At 43.8% G+C, this 14,273-nt stretch overlaps 1 protein-coding gene across 1 annotated transcript in view; it reads right to left on the bottom strand.

Moving 5' to 3' along the window:
- LOC126260701 (uncharacterized) overlaps positions 1-14,273 on the bottom strand; it is a 67,866-nt gene that overhangs the window by 18,479 nt on the left and 35,114 nt on the right. The window contains exon 4 of the mRNA XM_049958036.1: positions 1,389-1,669. Coding sequence (XP_049813993.1) covers positions 1,389-1,669 — 281 coding nt within the window. The remainder of the gene's footprint in view (positions 1-1,388; positions 1,670-14,273) is intronic.

Raw genomic sequence — 14,273 nt, 5'->3', positions numbered from 1 at the left:
CACAGGTCGTAACACATCTGAAATGTAACGTCCACTGTTCAAAGTGCCGTCAATGCGAACAAGAGGTGACCGAGACGTGTAACCAATGGCACCCCATACCATCACGCCAGGTGATACGCCAGTATGGCTATGACGAATACACGCTTCCAATGTGCGTTCACTGCGATGTCGCCAAACAGGGATGCGACCATCATGATGCTGTAAACAGAACATGGATTCATCCGAAAATGACGTTTTGCCATTCGTGCACCCAGGTTCGTCGTTGAGTACACCATCGCAGGCGCTCCTGTCTGTGATGCAGCGTCAATGGTAACTGCAGCCATGGTATCCGAGCTGATAGTCCATGCTGCTGCAAACGTCGTCGAACTGTTCCGTATTACCCTCCTGAACCCACCGATTCCATATTCTGCTAACAGTCATTGGATCTCGACCAACGCGAGCAGCAATGTCGCGATACGATAAACCGCAATCGCTATAGGCTACAATCCGAACTTTGTCAAAGTCGGGAACGTGATGGTACGCATTTCTCCTCCTTACACGAGGCATAACAACAACGTTTGATCAGGCAACGTCGGTCAACTGCTGTGTGTGTATGAGAAATCGGTTGGAGACGTTCCTCATGTCAGCACGTTGTAGGTGTCGCCACCGGCGCCAACCTTGTGTGAATGCTCTGAAAAGCTAAACGTTTGCATATCACAGCACCTTCTTCCTGTCGGTTAAATTTCGCATCTGTAGCATGTCATCTTAGTGGTGTAGCAATTATAATGGCCAGTAGTGTATTATCACCTTTTCAAAATAATATTTCGTGTCTGAACCTTTGCTTCTGACTCTTCATGTACATTTTCAACTAATTGCTTCTTATCTGCACAAGTAAACAACTGATATTTAAAAAGGTGTTTAGTATTTGAGTCATCGGACTTTCTGCAGTGGTAACACAGGTTCCCGTCAGATCACCGAAGCTAAGCACTGTCAGGCTTGGCTAACACTTGGGTGGGCGACCGTCCACTCCACCGAGCGCTGTTGCACTCAGCCCTTGTTAGGCAGGTTGAGGAGCTACTTTATTTAGAAGTAGCCGCTTCAGTCTCGTAAACTGACAACTGCCAGAAGAGTCGTATGCTGACCACTTGGCGCTCAATGCCTGTCTGGTGATGCCTATAGGCTGAGGGTGACACGGCATTCGATCAGTACGTTTGGGGCTTCCAAAGCTGTCCAGAGATACAATGAGGATCTCGTTTGGAAGGATCTGATGCCCACAACTATGTTGTCGTAGTAGGAGAAATTGTGAAATAAATAATATTGAATCATACGCCTCTGTTAATGGCGTAGTTCAAAATCAGGACACGAATTATCAGCAAAGAAGTAAAACTGCAGCCATGCATGTTGCTTACATGTCGATACGGCAATGGTAGGTGACGCACTGGGCGAGCCGCCATCTCATGAGCTGCTCCTGATGAAAGCTGCTACCAGCTGCCACGTCACGACGCTTATTGCCGTGGTGGTCCTCGTCTTCGTCATCCTCCGCGTGATCCCCGCTGATGCTGCGCAGCATGAGATTGAGCAGCTGCAGGTGGCCTGCCATGTAGATGAAGAGCGACACCAGGAAGCCGTCCATGATGGACGACAACAGAGCGCCGTACATCAAGCCAGCCGCCACACCCGCGTAAATCACCTGCGGGCAAGCCAGAAACTCCCATCAGCCAGCCACAGTCATCATGTCCTGTCCTGACAACCACTCTGAGTTCATGACATAGCCAAAGGAAACTGTCAGAAAGGAGTTACGAAGGCTTTACTAGTTATCACAGCTTCTAAATCCCCTTTCAGCAATTTTGAGTGTATTGTCTATTTGCGAATAATAGATTTGTAGCACACATTTACATCTGGCGCAATATGCTAAATATTGCTCCTATAAGCAACTTCAAACGTGATGGCCTATTTCCATTCCGTATTTTCATGTCATCCTTCAAGGTTCGTACAGTATATGATCTAAAAGGATCCGGACACCGCTGTGCAACACGGAATCGACCATTATACGTCACGAGGTGCGGACCCAATAGTATAAATAGAGGCGAGAAGTGTAGTGTTCTCTATAGAAAGCAGTAACAGACAAACTGGTTAGTTACGAGAGCTCAGTGACTTCGAAAGTGGACTAGTCATTGTTGGTCACCATAGCAGCAGGTCCATCGAGGACATTTTAGCCCTTGTAAAGCTGCCCAACACGACTGTTGATGATGTGATTGCGAAGTGGAAACGCAAAGGAACAACCACATCTAAACCAGGACCAGGTAGACCTCATTCACTGACGCATAGTGGTTGTCGAGTATAGCAGGGGAATGGTTGTAAAAAAAGGAACCATTTGGGAAAGTATTACCAGCAGTCTACCTAGCACAATGACTGTGCATGTGGAGTTAGGGAACTAGGTACAATAGTCGAACAGTTTCAAAGCCACACATTCCCGTTCTCAATGTTAAATGACGCTTGAGATGTAAAGAGCAACGCCACCGGATAGTGAATCACCGGTGATAGTGATGATAGTGATTTAAAGTGATGAACTACGATATACACTTTGGCAATCCGTTGCAAGAGTCTAAATTGAGCGAATGCTTTGACAACATTACCGGTCATCATATGTCGTAAGAGTTGTGGAGAACGGACGAAATAGCCTCATAGTATGGGAATATTATTCATGCTCAAGGTGTGATCCCTTTATTGCGCTTAAGATAACGCTAAATACGGAGATATATTAACACATTTTACAGCATTGTATACTGCACACAGTACAGGAAAACCTCGAAGACGATCAAAAAAATGTTCAAATGTGTGTGAAATCTTATGGGACTTAACTGCTAAGGTCATCAGTCCCTAAGCTTACACACTACTTAATCTAAATTATCCTTAGGACACACACACCCACGCCCGAGGGAGGACTCGAACCTCCGCCGGGACCAGCCGCACAGTCCATGACTGCAGCGCCCCTGACCGCTCGGCTAAACCCGCGCGGCTAAAGACGATCACTGTTTGCATAAACGTGGGGATGCACCCTGTCATAAAGCAATATCTTTGAGGCAACGATTTGTTGACAAAAACAAATGTTCAAATATGTGTGAGTTCCTAAGGGACAAAACTGTTGAGGTCATCGGTCACTAAACTTACACACTACTTAAACTAACTTATGCTAAGAACAACACACACACCTATGCCCGTGAGAGGACTCGAACCTCCGGCGGGAGAGGCCGCGCAATCTGTGACAAGGCGTCTCAAACCGCGCGGCCACTCCGCGCGGCTCGACAATAACATTCCTGAAATGGACTGCAGCAGAAAGTTTCCACTCTTGGCACACAAAATGTACATTAGCAAACTTGAGGTTGATACTGGCCTAGAGCAGTGCCATATCGATCTATTAGTATCTTCGCGACAAGTGCAGCGTAGGGTCAACGCTGTTCGAGAGGATGATCAACATATTGGACAACGTCATTCGTGGACCGGACTGAACAGAGTCCCGACCTACACCCATTGGAACACCTCTGAGATGAGTTAGAACGCCACTGAAGCTGTTTGTTGTTGTCACCTGGTTGAGACTGGGTGCTCTGCCATGACTTCAAAGCACGATATTTCGACGCTGTAACTCGACGTCTTCATCAATTGCTCCCCGAAACTGGCTGCATGGCTGATTGGGTTCCATATTGATGACTGTCTGGGGCTGGAGATCCGTCCGCCGTCCGCTACGGATCGGGTTTGCCCTCTCTGGTCTGCTCCCTCGAGGCACACATCCGCACGTGCCCTCTGTCAGTCTCCTGCGCGTGTGGCTGCATCCTGGTGTCCCATATCCCGTCCGCACCTGCATTCTCTGCAGTCTCACACCGCTGAAGGAGTTCAATATGTCGCCTGTGCCCACTATGACAGTCTCTTGCGACGGTGTCAGTCTCGTGGTGTTTCCGTATTCTATGCGAACCCGCAGTCGTCCTCCCTGAAATATCATGCTGCTTCTACAGTTGCCTTGAGGTCTCAGGTTGTTAATATTGTTCCATATCTCGTCCGTACCCACTGTAGCAGCCTCTCGCAGCAGTGACCGCAGCCTGGTGCTCCATTTTTTAATTTATTTACATGTCTAGTTCTGTAGAACCAAATTGAGGAGCAAATCTCCAAGTTCATGGAACGTGTCAGTACATGTAATTACAACATAAAAGTTATAACAAATAAACTAAAATGTTTATGAACGCCGGCCGGGGTGGCCGAGCGGTTGTAGCCACTACAATCTGAAACCGCGCGACTGCTACGGTCGCAGGTTCGAATCCTGCGTCGGGCATGGATGTGTGTGATGTCCTTAGGTTAGTTAGGTTTAAGTAGTTCTAAGTTCTAGGGAATTTATGACCTCAGGAGTTAAGTCCCATAGTGCTCAGAGCCACCAGAACCATTTGTTTATGAACCTAAAAAAGTGAAACCATAAGTTTAAGTAAACGCAGTCAACAATATAACACAGGAATCAACTTAATTTTTCAAGGAACTCCTCGACAGCGTAAAAGAATTGACCCACGAGGAAACTCTTTAGTTCTGATTTGTAAGCGGTTGGATTACTGAAAAACTTTTTGAATTCTTAATGAAAATGTATATAGCAGTATACTGTACACATTTCTGCACAAGAGTTAAGGAAGTGCGATCCTAATGCAGATTGGATTTCTGTCTAGTATTAATTAAGTGCAAGCTGCAAATTCTTCGGAATAAGCTGATATTATTAACAAGAAACGACCTCAAAGAATATATATATATATATATATATATATATATATATATATATATATATATTGAGAGGCCAATGTCAGATTACCCAGATTAGTGAACAGGGATCGACAAGAGGTTCGAGAACTTACACCACTTATTGCCCGAAGAGTCCGTTTCTGAGCCAAAACTATTCTTTGAGAATGGGAAGAGTTACCTCAAAGTATAATACCATATGACATAAGCGAATGGAAATAAGCAAAGTAGACTAATTTTCGTGTCGAAAGATCACTTATTTCAGACACCGTTCGAATAATAAAAATGGCAGCATTAAGTCATTAAGTAAGATCCTAAACATGGATATTCCACGACAGTTTACTATTTATTTGAACACTTAGAAATTTTAACTTTTCAATTTCACTAATCATATGCCAATTCCGTGAAATTAAAACATCTGGTTTTGTGGTTTTGTTGAATTCTGTAAAAACTGAGTCTTATTGTGATTTAGCGTGAGTTCATTTTCTACAGGCCTTGAACGTATGTCATAAACTGCACTATTTGAAACAGAGTCAATGTTGCACACGACCTCCTTTACTACCAAGCTAATGTCATCAGCAAACGTAAATATTTTAGAATTATATATAATACTAGTGCGCATATCATTTTTATACATAAGGAACAGGAGTGGCCCCAACACTGATCTTTGGGGAACCACCCATTTGACTGTGCCCCACTCAGACCCCACACCACAGCCTTTCTCAACAATGTGAATAATTTCCTTTCGTTATCTCTTGTTAAAGTAAGAGGTGAACCAATTGTGAGCTACTCCCCGTATTTCATAATGGTCCAACTTCTGGAGAAGTATTTTGTGACCTACACAATCAAACGCCTTAGTTAAATAAAAAAAATTCCTAGCGTCCGAAACCTTTTGTTTAATTCAAATGGTTCAAATGGCTCTGAGCACTATGGGACTTAACATCTGAGGTCATCAGTCCCCCAGACTTAGAACTACTTAATTCTAACTAACCTAATGACATCACACACATCCTCGCCCGAGGCAGGAGTCGAACCTGCGACCGTAGCAGCAGCGCGGTTCCATACTGAAGCGCCTAGAACCGCTCGGCCACATCGGCCGGATTGTTTAATCCATCCAGTGCCTAACAGAGAAAAGAGAATATAGCATTTTTAGTTGTTAAACCACTTCCATATGTGTTCTGATCCTGTCATTTGCGTCTGCAGTTGTCCAAGGTTCATTACGGGAGCTGGGAACATTTTTTCGGTGTTTCCATAGCAGTTCAAACGCCGGATTCCAGGCAGTGTTGAATTGGTATAATGCTTCCCTATAGATTAGGTTTTCTGCAGTCTTGATTTCAATTGATTCATTGATGACACTATCGAAGAATCTGGGGTTTTAGGACAGGATCCAGTTTTTATCACAATCCATGATGTGTTTCTGCTCCAGTCAGTGTTCTGCTATTGCTAATTTCGTGGCTTGCCCTAACCCAATATGTCTTTGGTACTCCTTATATCTTAAGGATTTAGGAAATACTGCGTTCACGAGCCATGTGGTAAATACCAGGTTTTCTCAAGTCCAGATCAAGCTTGACCATTCCAAGAAGAGCCCTGATTTTGTTGGGTTGGTGTAACTAACTTTATATTTTGTGTTTCTTCAGGATTCTGCTGATCTTGGGAGGGATAAGTCCTGCTTACAGTAGAAAAGCTACATCCTCATCTCTTCTTCTTGTCCTTCCGGTAGATCAATGAATGTCGGTGAATGTAACCCCTTGCGGTTGTCCCTAGTCGGATATCTGTTTTCAGTGAACACTCATTGAAGGTGTTCTAATTCCGTTGTGAAGCTGTCTGAAAGTGACTTGGCTCAGAGGTTCTAAGCACCCTCGTCTTCTGTGTGATGGCAGCTGTCATTTTGTTGATATAAGTCTGTACCGTTATCAAAGTCACCCTCCGCGCCACCGCTTGAATTTCCCGCCGCTGAGAGCAACTGTTCAGCATCGGGCCTCTTTTGCACTAGTCCGCGCCATCTGCGCCTGGACGAAGGCGTTGTTGTGGCCAGGGGTGGAACTCGGTTGGAACAGGGTCTCTGGGTCTTGAGGTCTGATTACCGAATGGAGAGGATGTGTTCATCTAGGTACACAGCCATGGTGCTGTGGAGGAATCTTCACCTTGCCCTTTCTCAATATTAGCTGGCAATTGTTATTGAGGTGTGGAATAGGAACTGCGCAGTTCGTGGGACTTCTGCGTTACATGCGGCAAGGGAACTGAATAAACGAAAGGCTAACTGTATTTGGTGGATTGCTTGTCTTGTGAGATTAAGCTTCAGGCAAGACGCCAGTGTGGGCGCATGTATTCATGTTCACTTGTTGTCATTTTCTTATAGGGAGGGGTGTCTGTTGGGAGGCCAGACAAACGTGTGGTTCCTGTATAGGGGCAGCAGCCTTTTCAGTAGTTGCAGGGGCAGCAAACAGTCTGGATGATTGACTGATCTGGCCTTGTAACACTAATCAAAACGCCCTTGCTGTGCTGGTATTGTCAACTGCTTAAAGCAAAGGAGAACTACACCCGTAATTTTTCCCGAGATCGTGCAGCTTTACTGTATGGTTAAATGGTGATGGCGTCCTCTTGGGTAAAATATTCCGGAGGTAAAACAGTCCCCCATTCGGATCTCCGGGCGGAGACTACTCAGGAGGATGTCGTTATCAGGAGAAAGAAAAGTGGCATTCTACGGATTGGACCGTGGAATGTCAGATCCCTTAATCGGGTAGGTAGATTAGAAAATTTAAAAAGGGATGATAGGTTGAAGTTAGAATTAGTGGGAATTAGTGAAGTTCGGCGACAGGAAGACTTCTGGTCCCGTGAATACAGGGTTATAAATACAAAATCAAATCGGTAGGTTTAGTAATGAATAAAAAAAAAGGAGCGCGGGAAAGCTACTACGAACAGCGTACTGGACGCATTATTGTAGACAAGATAGACACGAAGCCTACACATACCACAGTAGTACAAGTTTATACGCCATCTAGCTCTGCAGATGACGAAGAGATTGAAAAAATGTCTGATGAGATAAAGGAAATTATTCAGATAGTGAAGGGAAACGAAAATTAAATAGTCATGGCGGACTGGAATTCGATAGTAGGAAAAGGAAGAGAAGGAAAATATGTAGGTGAATATGGAATGGGGGTAAGGAATGAAAGAGGAAGCCGCACAGAGCATAACTTTATCATAGTTAACACTTGATTTAAAAATCATGAAGGGAGGTTGTATACGTGAAAGAGGCCTGGAGACACTGGAAGGTTTCAGATAGATTATATAACGGTAAGACAGAGATTTAGGAACCAGGTTTTAAATTGTAAGACATTTCCAGGGGCAGATGCGGACTCTGACCAGAAACTATTGGTTATGAACTGTGGGTTAAAACTGAAGCAACCGCGAAAAGGTGGAAAATAAAGACATGGGATCTGGATAAACTAAAAGAACCAGAGAATGTAGTGAGTTTCAGAGAGAGCATTAGAGAACGGTTAACAAGAACAATGGAAAGAAATACAGTAGAAAAGGAATAGGTAGCTTTGAGAGATGAAATAGTAACGGCAGCAGAGGATCAAGTAGGTAAAAATACGAGGGCTAGTAGAAACCCTTCGGTAACAGAAGAGATATTGAACATAACTGATGAAAGAAGAAAATATAAAAAAAGGGATACAAACGTCTCAAAAATGAGATCGACATGAAGTGCTAAATGGCTAAGCAGGGATGACTAGAGGACAAATGTAAGGATGTAGAGGCATATATCACTAGGGATAACATAGATACTTCCTACAGCAAAATTAAAGAGATCTTTGGAGAAAATAGAGCCACTTGTATGAATATCAAGAGCTCAGATGGAAACCCAGTTCTAAGCAAAGAAGGGAAACCAGAAAGGTGGAAGGAGTGTAAAGAGGGTCTATACAAGGGCGGTGTAATTGAGGGCGATATTATGCAAATGGGAGAGGACATAGTTGAAGATGATATGGGAGATATGATACTGCGTGAAGAATTTGACAGAGCACTGAAAGACCTAAGCCGAAACAAGGCCCCGGGAATAGACAACATTCCATTAGAAATACTGATAGCCTTGGGACAGACATCCAAGACAAAACTCTACCATATGGTGAGCAAGACGTATGAGAGGCGAAATACCCTCGGACTTGAAGAAAAATGTAATAATTCCAATCCCAAAGAAAGCAGGTGTTGACAGGTCGAAGTTACCGAACTATCAGTTTAATAAGTAATGGTTTAAAATACAAACCCCGAATTGTTCACAGACGAATGGAGAAACTGGTAGAAGCCGACCTCGGGGAAGATCAGTTTGGATTCCGTAGAAATGTTGGAGCACATGAGACAATACTGACCCTGCGATTTATCTTAGAAGATTAAGGAACAGCAAACCTACGTTTCTAGCATTTGTAGACTTAGAGAAAGCTTTTGACAATGTTGACTGGAATACTCTCTTTCAAATTCTAAAGATAGCAGGGGTAAAATACAGGGAGCGAAAGGCTATTTACAATTTGTACAGAAACCAGATGGCAGTTATAAGAGTCGAGGGGCATGAAAGGGAAGCAGTGGTTGGGAAGGGAGTGAGACAGGATTGTAGCCTATCCCCGATGTTATTCAATCAGTGTAGTGAGCAAGCAGTAAAGGAAACAAAAGAAAAATTTGGAGTAGAAATTAAAATCCATGGAGAAGAAATAAAAACTTTGCCGTTTAATAATGACATTGTAATTCTGTCAGGGACGACAAAGGACCTGGAAGAGCAATTGAACGGAATGGACAGCGTCTTTAAAGGAGGACATGAGATGAACATCAACAAAATCAAAACGAGCATAATGGAATGTAGCCGAATTAAATCAGGTGATGCTGTGGGAATTAGATTAGAAATCGGGACACTTAAAGTAGTAGATGAGTTTTGCTATTTGGGGAGCCAAATAACTGATGAGGGTCGAAGTAGAGAGGATATAAAATCTAGACTGGCTATGGCAAGGAACGCGTTTCTGAAGAAGAGAAATTTGTAACATCGACTATAGATTTAAGTATCAGAAAGTCATTTCTGAAAGTATTTGTATGGAGTGCAGCCATATGTGGAAGTGAAACATGGACGATAACTAGTTTAGACAAGAAGAGAGTAAAAGCTCTCGAAACGTGGAGCTACAGAAGAATACTGATGATTAGATCGGTAGATCACGTAACTAATGAGGGGGTTCTGAATAGAATTGGGGGGGAAGAGGAATTTGTGGCACAAGTTGACTAGAAGAAGGGAGCATCAAGGGACCACCAATTTAGCATTGGAGGACAGTGTGGAGGGTAAAAACCGTAGAGGGATCCCAAGAGATGAATACACTACGCAGATTCAGAAGGATGTAGGTTGCAGTAGTTACTTGGAGATGACTAAGCCTGCGCAGGATAGAGTATCATGGAGGGCTGCATCAAACCAGTCTCTGGACTGAAGACCACCACAACAACAAGGATTTGTATTATGTATGTTAAATTTTGAACCCACAGAGTGCTGAGTGGGAACTAAGGAGGTGCTCATAATTGTTGGGCTTGACACCATATGCCAAATTCTTGACAAATATTCATCGTCAAGTCGCCTTTTAGAAATTGTGGGTGGCTTATGGCCGTTTCGTAGTTCTCCTGTCGGTCGATATATATCTGGTTATTTTTTCTCCGTTTATGGGCGACAGTTCGTTGCTTCCTTGGCTATGCTAACTGCGATCTAAATTAGTCTGGTGTCACTAGTCGTGCCCGTTAGCTGAATTCTTGTGACTTCTTGTCAGTAAGGGAGAGGACTAAGTGTGTTTGTGGGATGAAAAGGTCCGGTAGTTGCTAAATTAACTAAATGTGAAAGAAATGTTCTCTATTCTAAATTTTTCTGCTGTAATTTCAATTATTTAAGTTCCTGGGGAACAGTGTAAAGTTTCTGACGATAGTGTAACTATTGATGTTTGGTAGAGATAGCGACAAACATAGTAGACCTGTTATGGGAGCTTTATGCATTTTCCATTTGAGTCAATGTCTGTATGAATGAAACAGGCTATATGCCAGTTGCTGAAGCATGACTGAAGTTTTGATCAATTGTGTTTGGCTTGCTGCAGTGTTTTAATTGTGCTAAAGAAGCTTGGTAATTTCTGAATTAAAATGCATTTAGAGGAGCAAGTAAAATGTTCAGACTTACTTGGAATATGCTTATGGACGCATTTTAATAAATGTGTTTAGCCATGTCTAGAAATTAGTGTATTCCCTCTGAACGCAGCACCACCCATGCACATTGGGATTCTATCCTTACAAAGTCGATGTGTGTTGGATTTTGATACACACTTTGGCCGAAGGTACCATCTGCCTTCCTCTTCAACAGGACATCCATGAACAGAAGGTGAACATCATCGTCTAGCTCCATGGTGACCTTTATGTTGGGATGTCGTGAGTTCAGATGGTTCAATAACTCGTCCCAGCGCATAAGACCGGAGTGCTGAGGAACTTATACACTGAGTCAAGACACTTTCCTACACTGGCAGCCTGACAACGAAACTGTAACATATTAACCGGATATTCACTGACAATGGATATCCGACCAGGGGCAACCGCGAAGCGCTACATCCCATGAGGCAACATGACCCACTGGAGGGAGTGTAGCTTTTCTACAGCACGTAGGGCCTATCTCTGCCAAAATCAGCAGAATCCTGGGGAAAAAAGAAATCAGAGGTGTGTTCTACCCACCCAACAAAATCAGGGCTCTTCTTGGAAAGGTCAAAGAAGGTCTGGGGTTAAGAAAACCGATAATCACCACATATCTTCGGTAGAACTACCAGAAAAGTAGTTTAAGAAGTAAGGAACACCAAAGATATACTAGGCTAGAGCAGGCAACAAAATCAGTAACATCCTGGACCAGGAACACGTCATGGATTATGGTAAAAGCAGGATCCTGCCCCAAACCCTCAGATTCCAGTGTGTTGTCGTCAACGAATCGAGTGAAATCAAAATGGCAAAAAAACCTAATCAATCGCGAAGCATTACCAACACAGCACTGGATGGAATCCGGCGTTTGACCTGCTACGGTCAGTAATGAACCTCGGACAACTGCAGGTGTAAATGACAGGATCAGTCCACATATGGGGCACCAGGCGGCAGCCTCCATCGTGGGAGACGGCCACGTGGACTCGGACGGAATAAGGAACACCTGCAGCGGTGTAGAAGTGCCTGTCATAGGCGTGGACTGCAGAGGAGCTGGATCAGAGGCAGATGGAACTCCAGGGACTGCCCAGGCATAAATACGGAACTTGATCAGCTGTGCTGCTAGTATCAGAGAACATCAGATGAAGACAGCGACTTACGGCGTCGAAATGTCGTGCTGAGAAGACAAAAACCTTCTGCATGATATCCGATCTCAGTGAGATAACAACGAATTACTGGGAAAGAATAAGATATTGCTGTCTGTTCTTACTAAAATTGGCTTCTCACTAAAATTGGCACCCAGCCCTACAGTTCCGTGTCCAGACAGTGTACCATGCAACAACTACACCAAACTGCCAAATGATCATTTAATATCAGAAGATCCCCCGTCCGGCCGTCCTGATTTAGGTTTTCCGTGATGTCCCTAAGTCGCTTAAGACATATTCCGGGATGGTTCCTTCGAAAGGGCACGACCACTTTCCTTCTCCATCTTTCGCTATTCCAAGTTTGTGCTCTGTCCTCCTCGACTAGTGAACAACAAGATAAATGGTCTGCTCATTGAAAAGTGGTGGCTTCTCAAAATTGTAGGATCCTGCGCGCTCGTCACTTTTAGGGTGCCTAGGAAGCTGTTTTCTCAGATAACAAGACGACATACAAGCAAATCATATTAATGGAGTTTATTACAGTAATTGAATGGACAATACTTAACTTTCGTTTCTACATGATGGGTCGCAAGCAACTGGCGACATGCAAATAATCAATCTCCTTCGCTATATACAACGTCCATGCAAGTAATTTCACACAAGTTCATATGGATCACAAGTCACGGCTCGTCTTCTAGTGCGACTCTTCTAGTGCGGCCGCGCCTAGGCGGCGCGTCGCTTTTATTCTCTTGGTGTAAATGCCGCTTCTCTCGTGATAGCGTCCTAGTCAGCGTACTATTGGCTGACGTCGTCTCACAGCCCTCTCTGCTCTTTCGTTCTTGATCTTCGTGCCGGCGCTTGTCGTTACACCAGAACAAAAACTCCTGAGGCTTAAGCACTTGCGAACATTGCCACAACAAAGTACCTCAGGTGTAGGTCCATGTAGCCTGGTTGCAAACCTTGAATCATATGCGCGTGATGTATTTTCGACAGCTCATCTCGGATGCTTTTTCAAACTTCTGATCAAAAATGAAACATTCGACAGACGAAAGTGACACTGCTTCTTATGGTCAACATAACTATCTTTTCCAGTAGTGCTGGAAACTCGACTGTTGAACGTTAAGTTGGCAGGAACTTGCATCTCCTAAACGCCAACTTCAAATGGATCAAATGGCTCTGAGCACTATGGGACTTAACATCTATGGTCATCAGTCCCCTAGAACTACTTAAACCTAACTAACCTAAGGACACCACACACATCCATGCCCGAGGCAGGATTCGAACCTGCGACCGTAGCAGTCGCGCGCTTCCGGACTGAGCGCCTAGAACCGCGAGACCACCGCGGCCGGCTCCAACTTCACCTGCAACTGCACACAAGTGATGGTGTCCGAGCTAATGGAAAGACTTGGTTCTAACAGAAACCGCCATCTTCTTATAATTAGCAACTAGGTATCGACTGGATATGTCACAGAAAAATACCTCTATAACAATATAACGTCATTATCTATATATCATCTCTCGGTCCCCCTATCTGCACCCATAGGACTGATGGGCAACTTTCCTCTCATTAACTGCTGAAGATTCTGAGTTAATTTTTAGCTACAAGTCGTTCACGTAAATTATCTAAGTAGTTATAAATTTTTATTATTTTATTGCCATCGTTTGAGAGAGGACAATCGCAAACTTCTTTCTTTCGAAAGGCAGCCATGCCTTTGGCACATGCCAAGAGGATCATCATTCTTCCCTCACCGTCTGCCTAGTCTCAACACTTTCATTCACTGTGTCAGCAGCATTCCTTTCTTACAACAGTTTTTTTCTTAGTGAATTGGTGTCAGGCCAGCAGATGCACGGTGTTGGGTGGAGGCCACATTTCCTGTACTATACTGATAGAAATCTCTTAGGGTGGTGTTTTTGACACAAGCTGTGAGACAAGAAGCGTATCAACAACAAACCAGCAGCAACTAGGAAATTTTGCAAGTAAGAGCAGCAATGAGAACAAAGTTGCCTACTGCAGTACCACAGAAGTTACAGAAGAAAGGAGACTTAACCACTAGAAATGGTTGTACACAAACGCTGAATTATGTGTCTGATGTTATTCATTGCCCATCTGACTTTTCCGGCCACTGCTTAAAGTGTTCACAACTTGATGAGCCTCAACTCAAGAGTAAATGATTGTAAATGTTTATAAAAGCTTTTGAATAT

This window comes from Schistocerca nitens, chromosome 5 (assembly GCF_023898315.1).
Source record: "Schistocerca nitens isolate TAMUIC-IGC-003100 chromosome 5, iqSchNite1.1, whole genome shotgun sequence".
NCBI classification, from domain to species: Eukaryota; Metazoa; Arthropoda; class Insecta; order Orthoptera; family Acrididae; genus Schistocerca; species Schistocerca nitens.
Note: the sequence above shows the minus strand (reverse complement) of the source record. Positions and strands in the feature narration are given on the sequence as shown.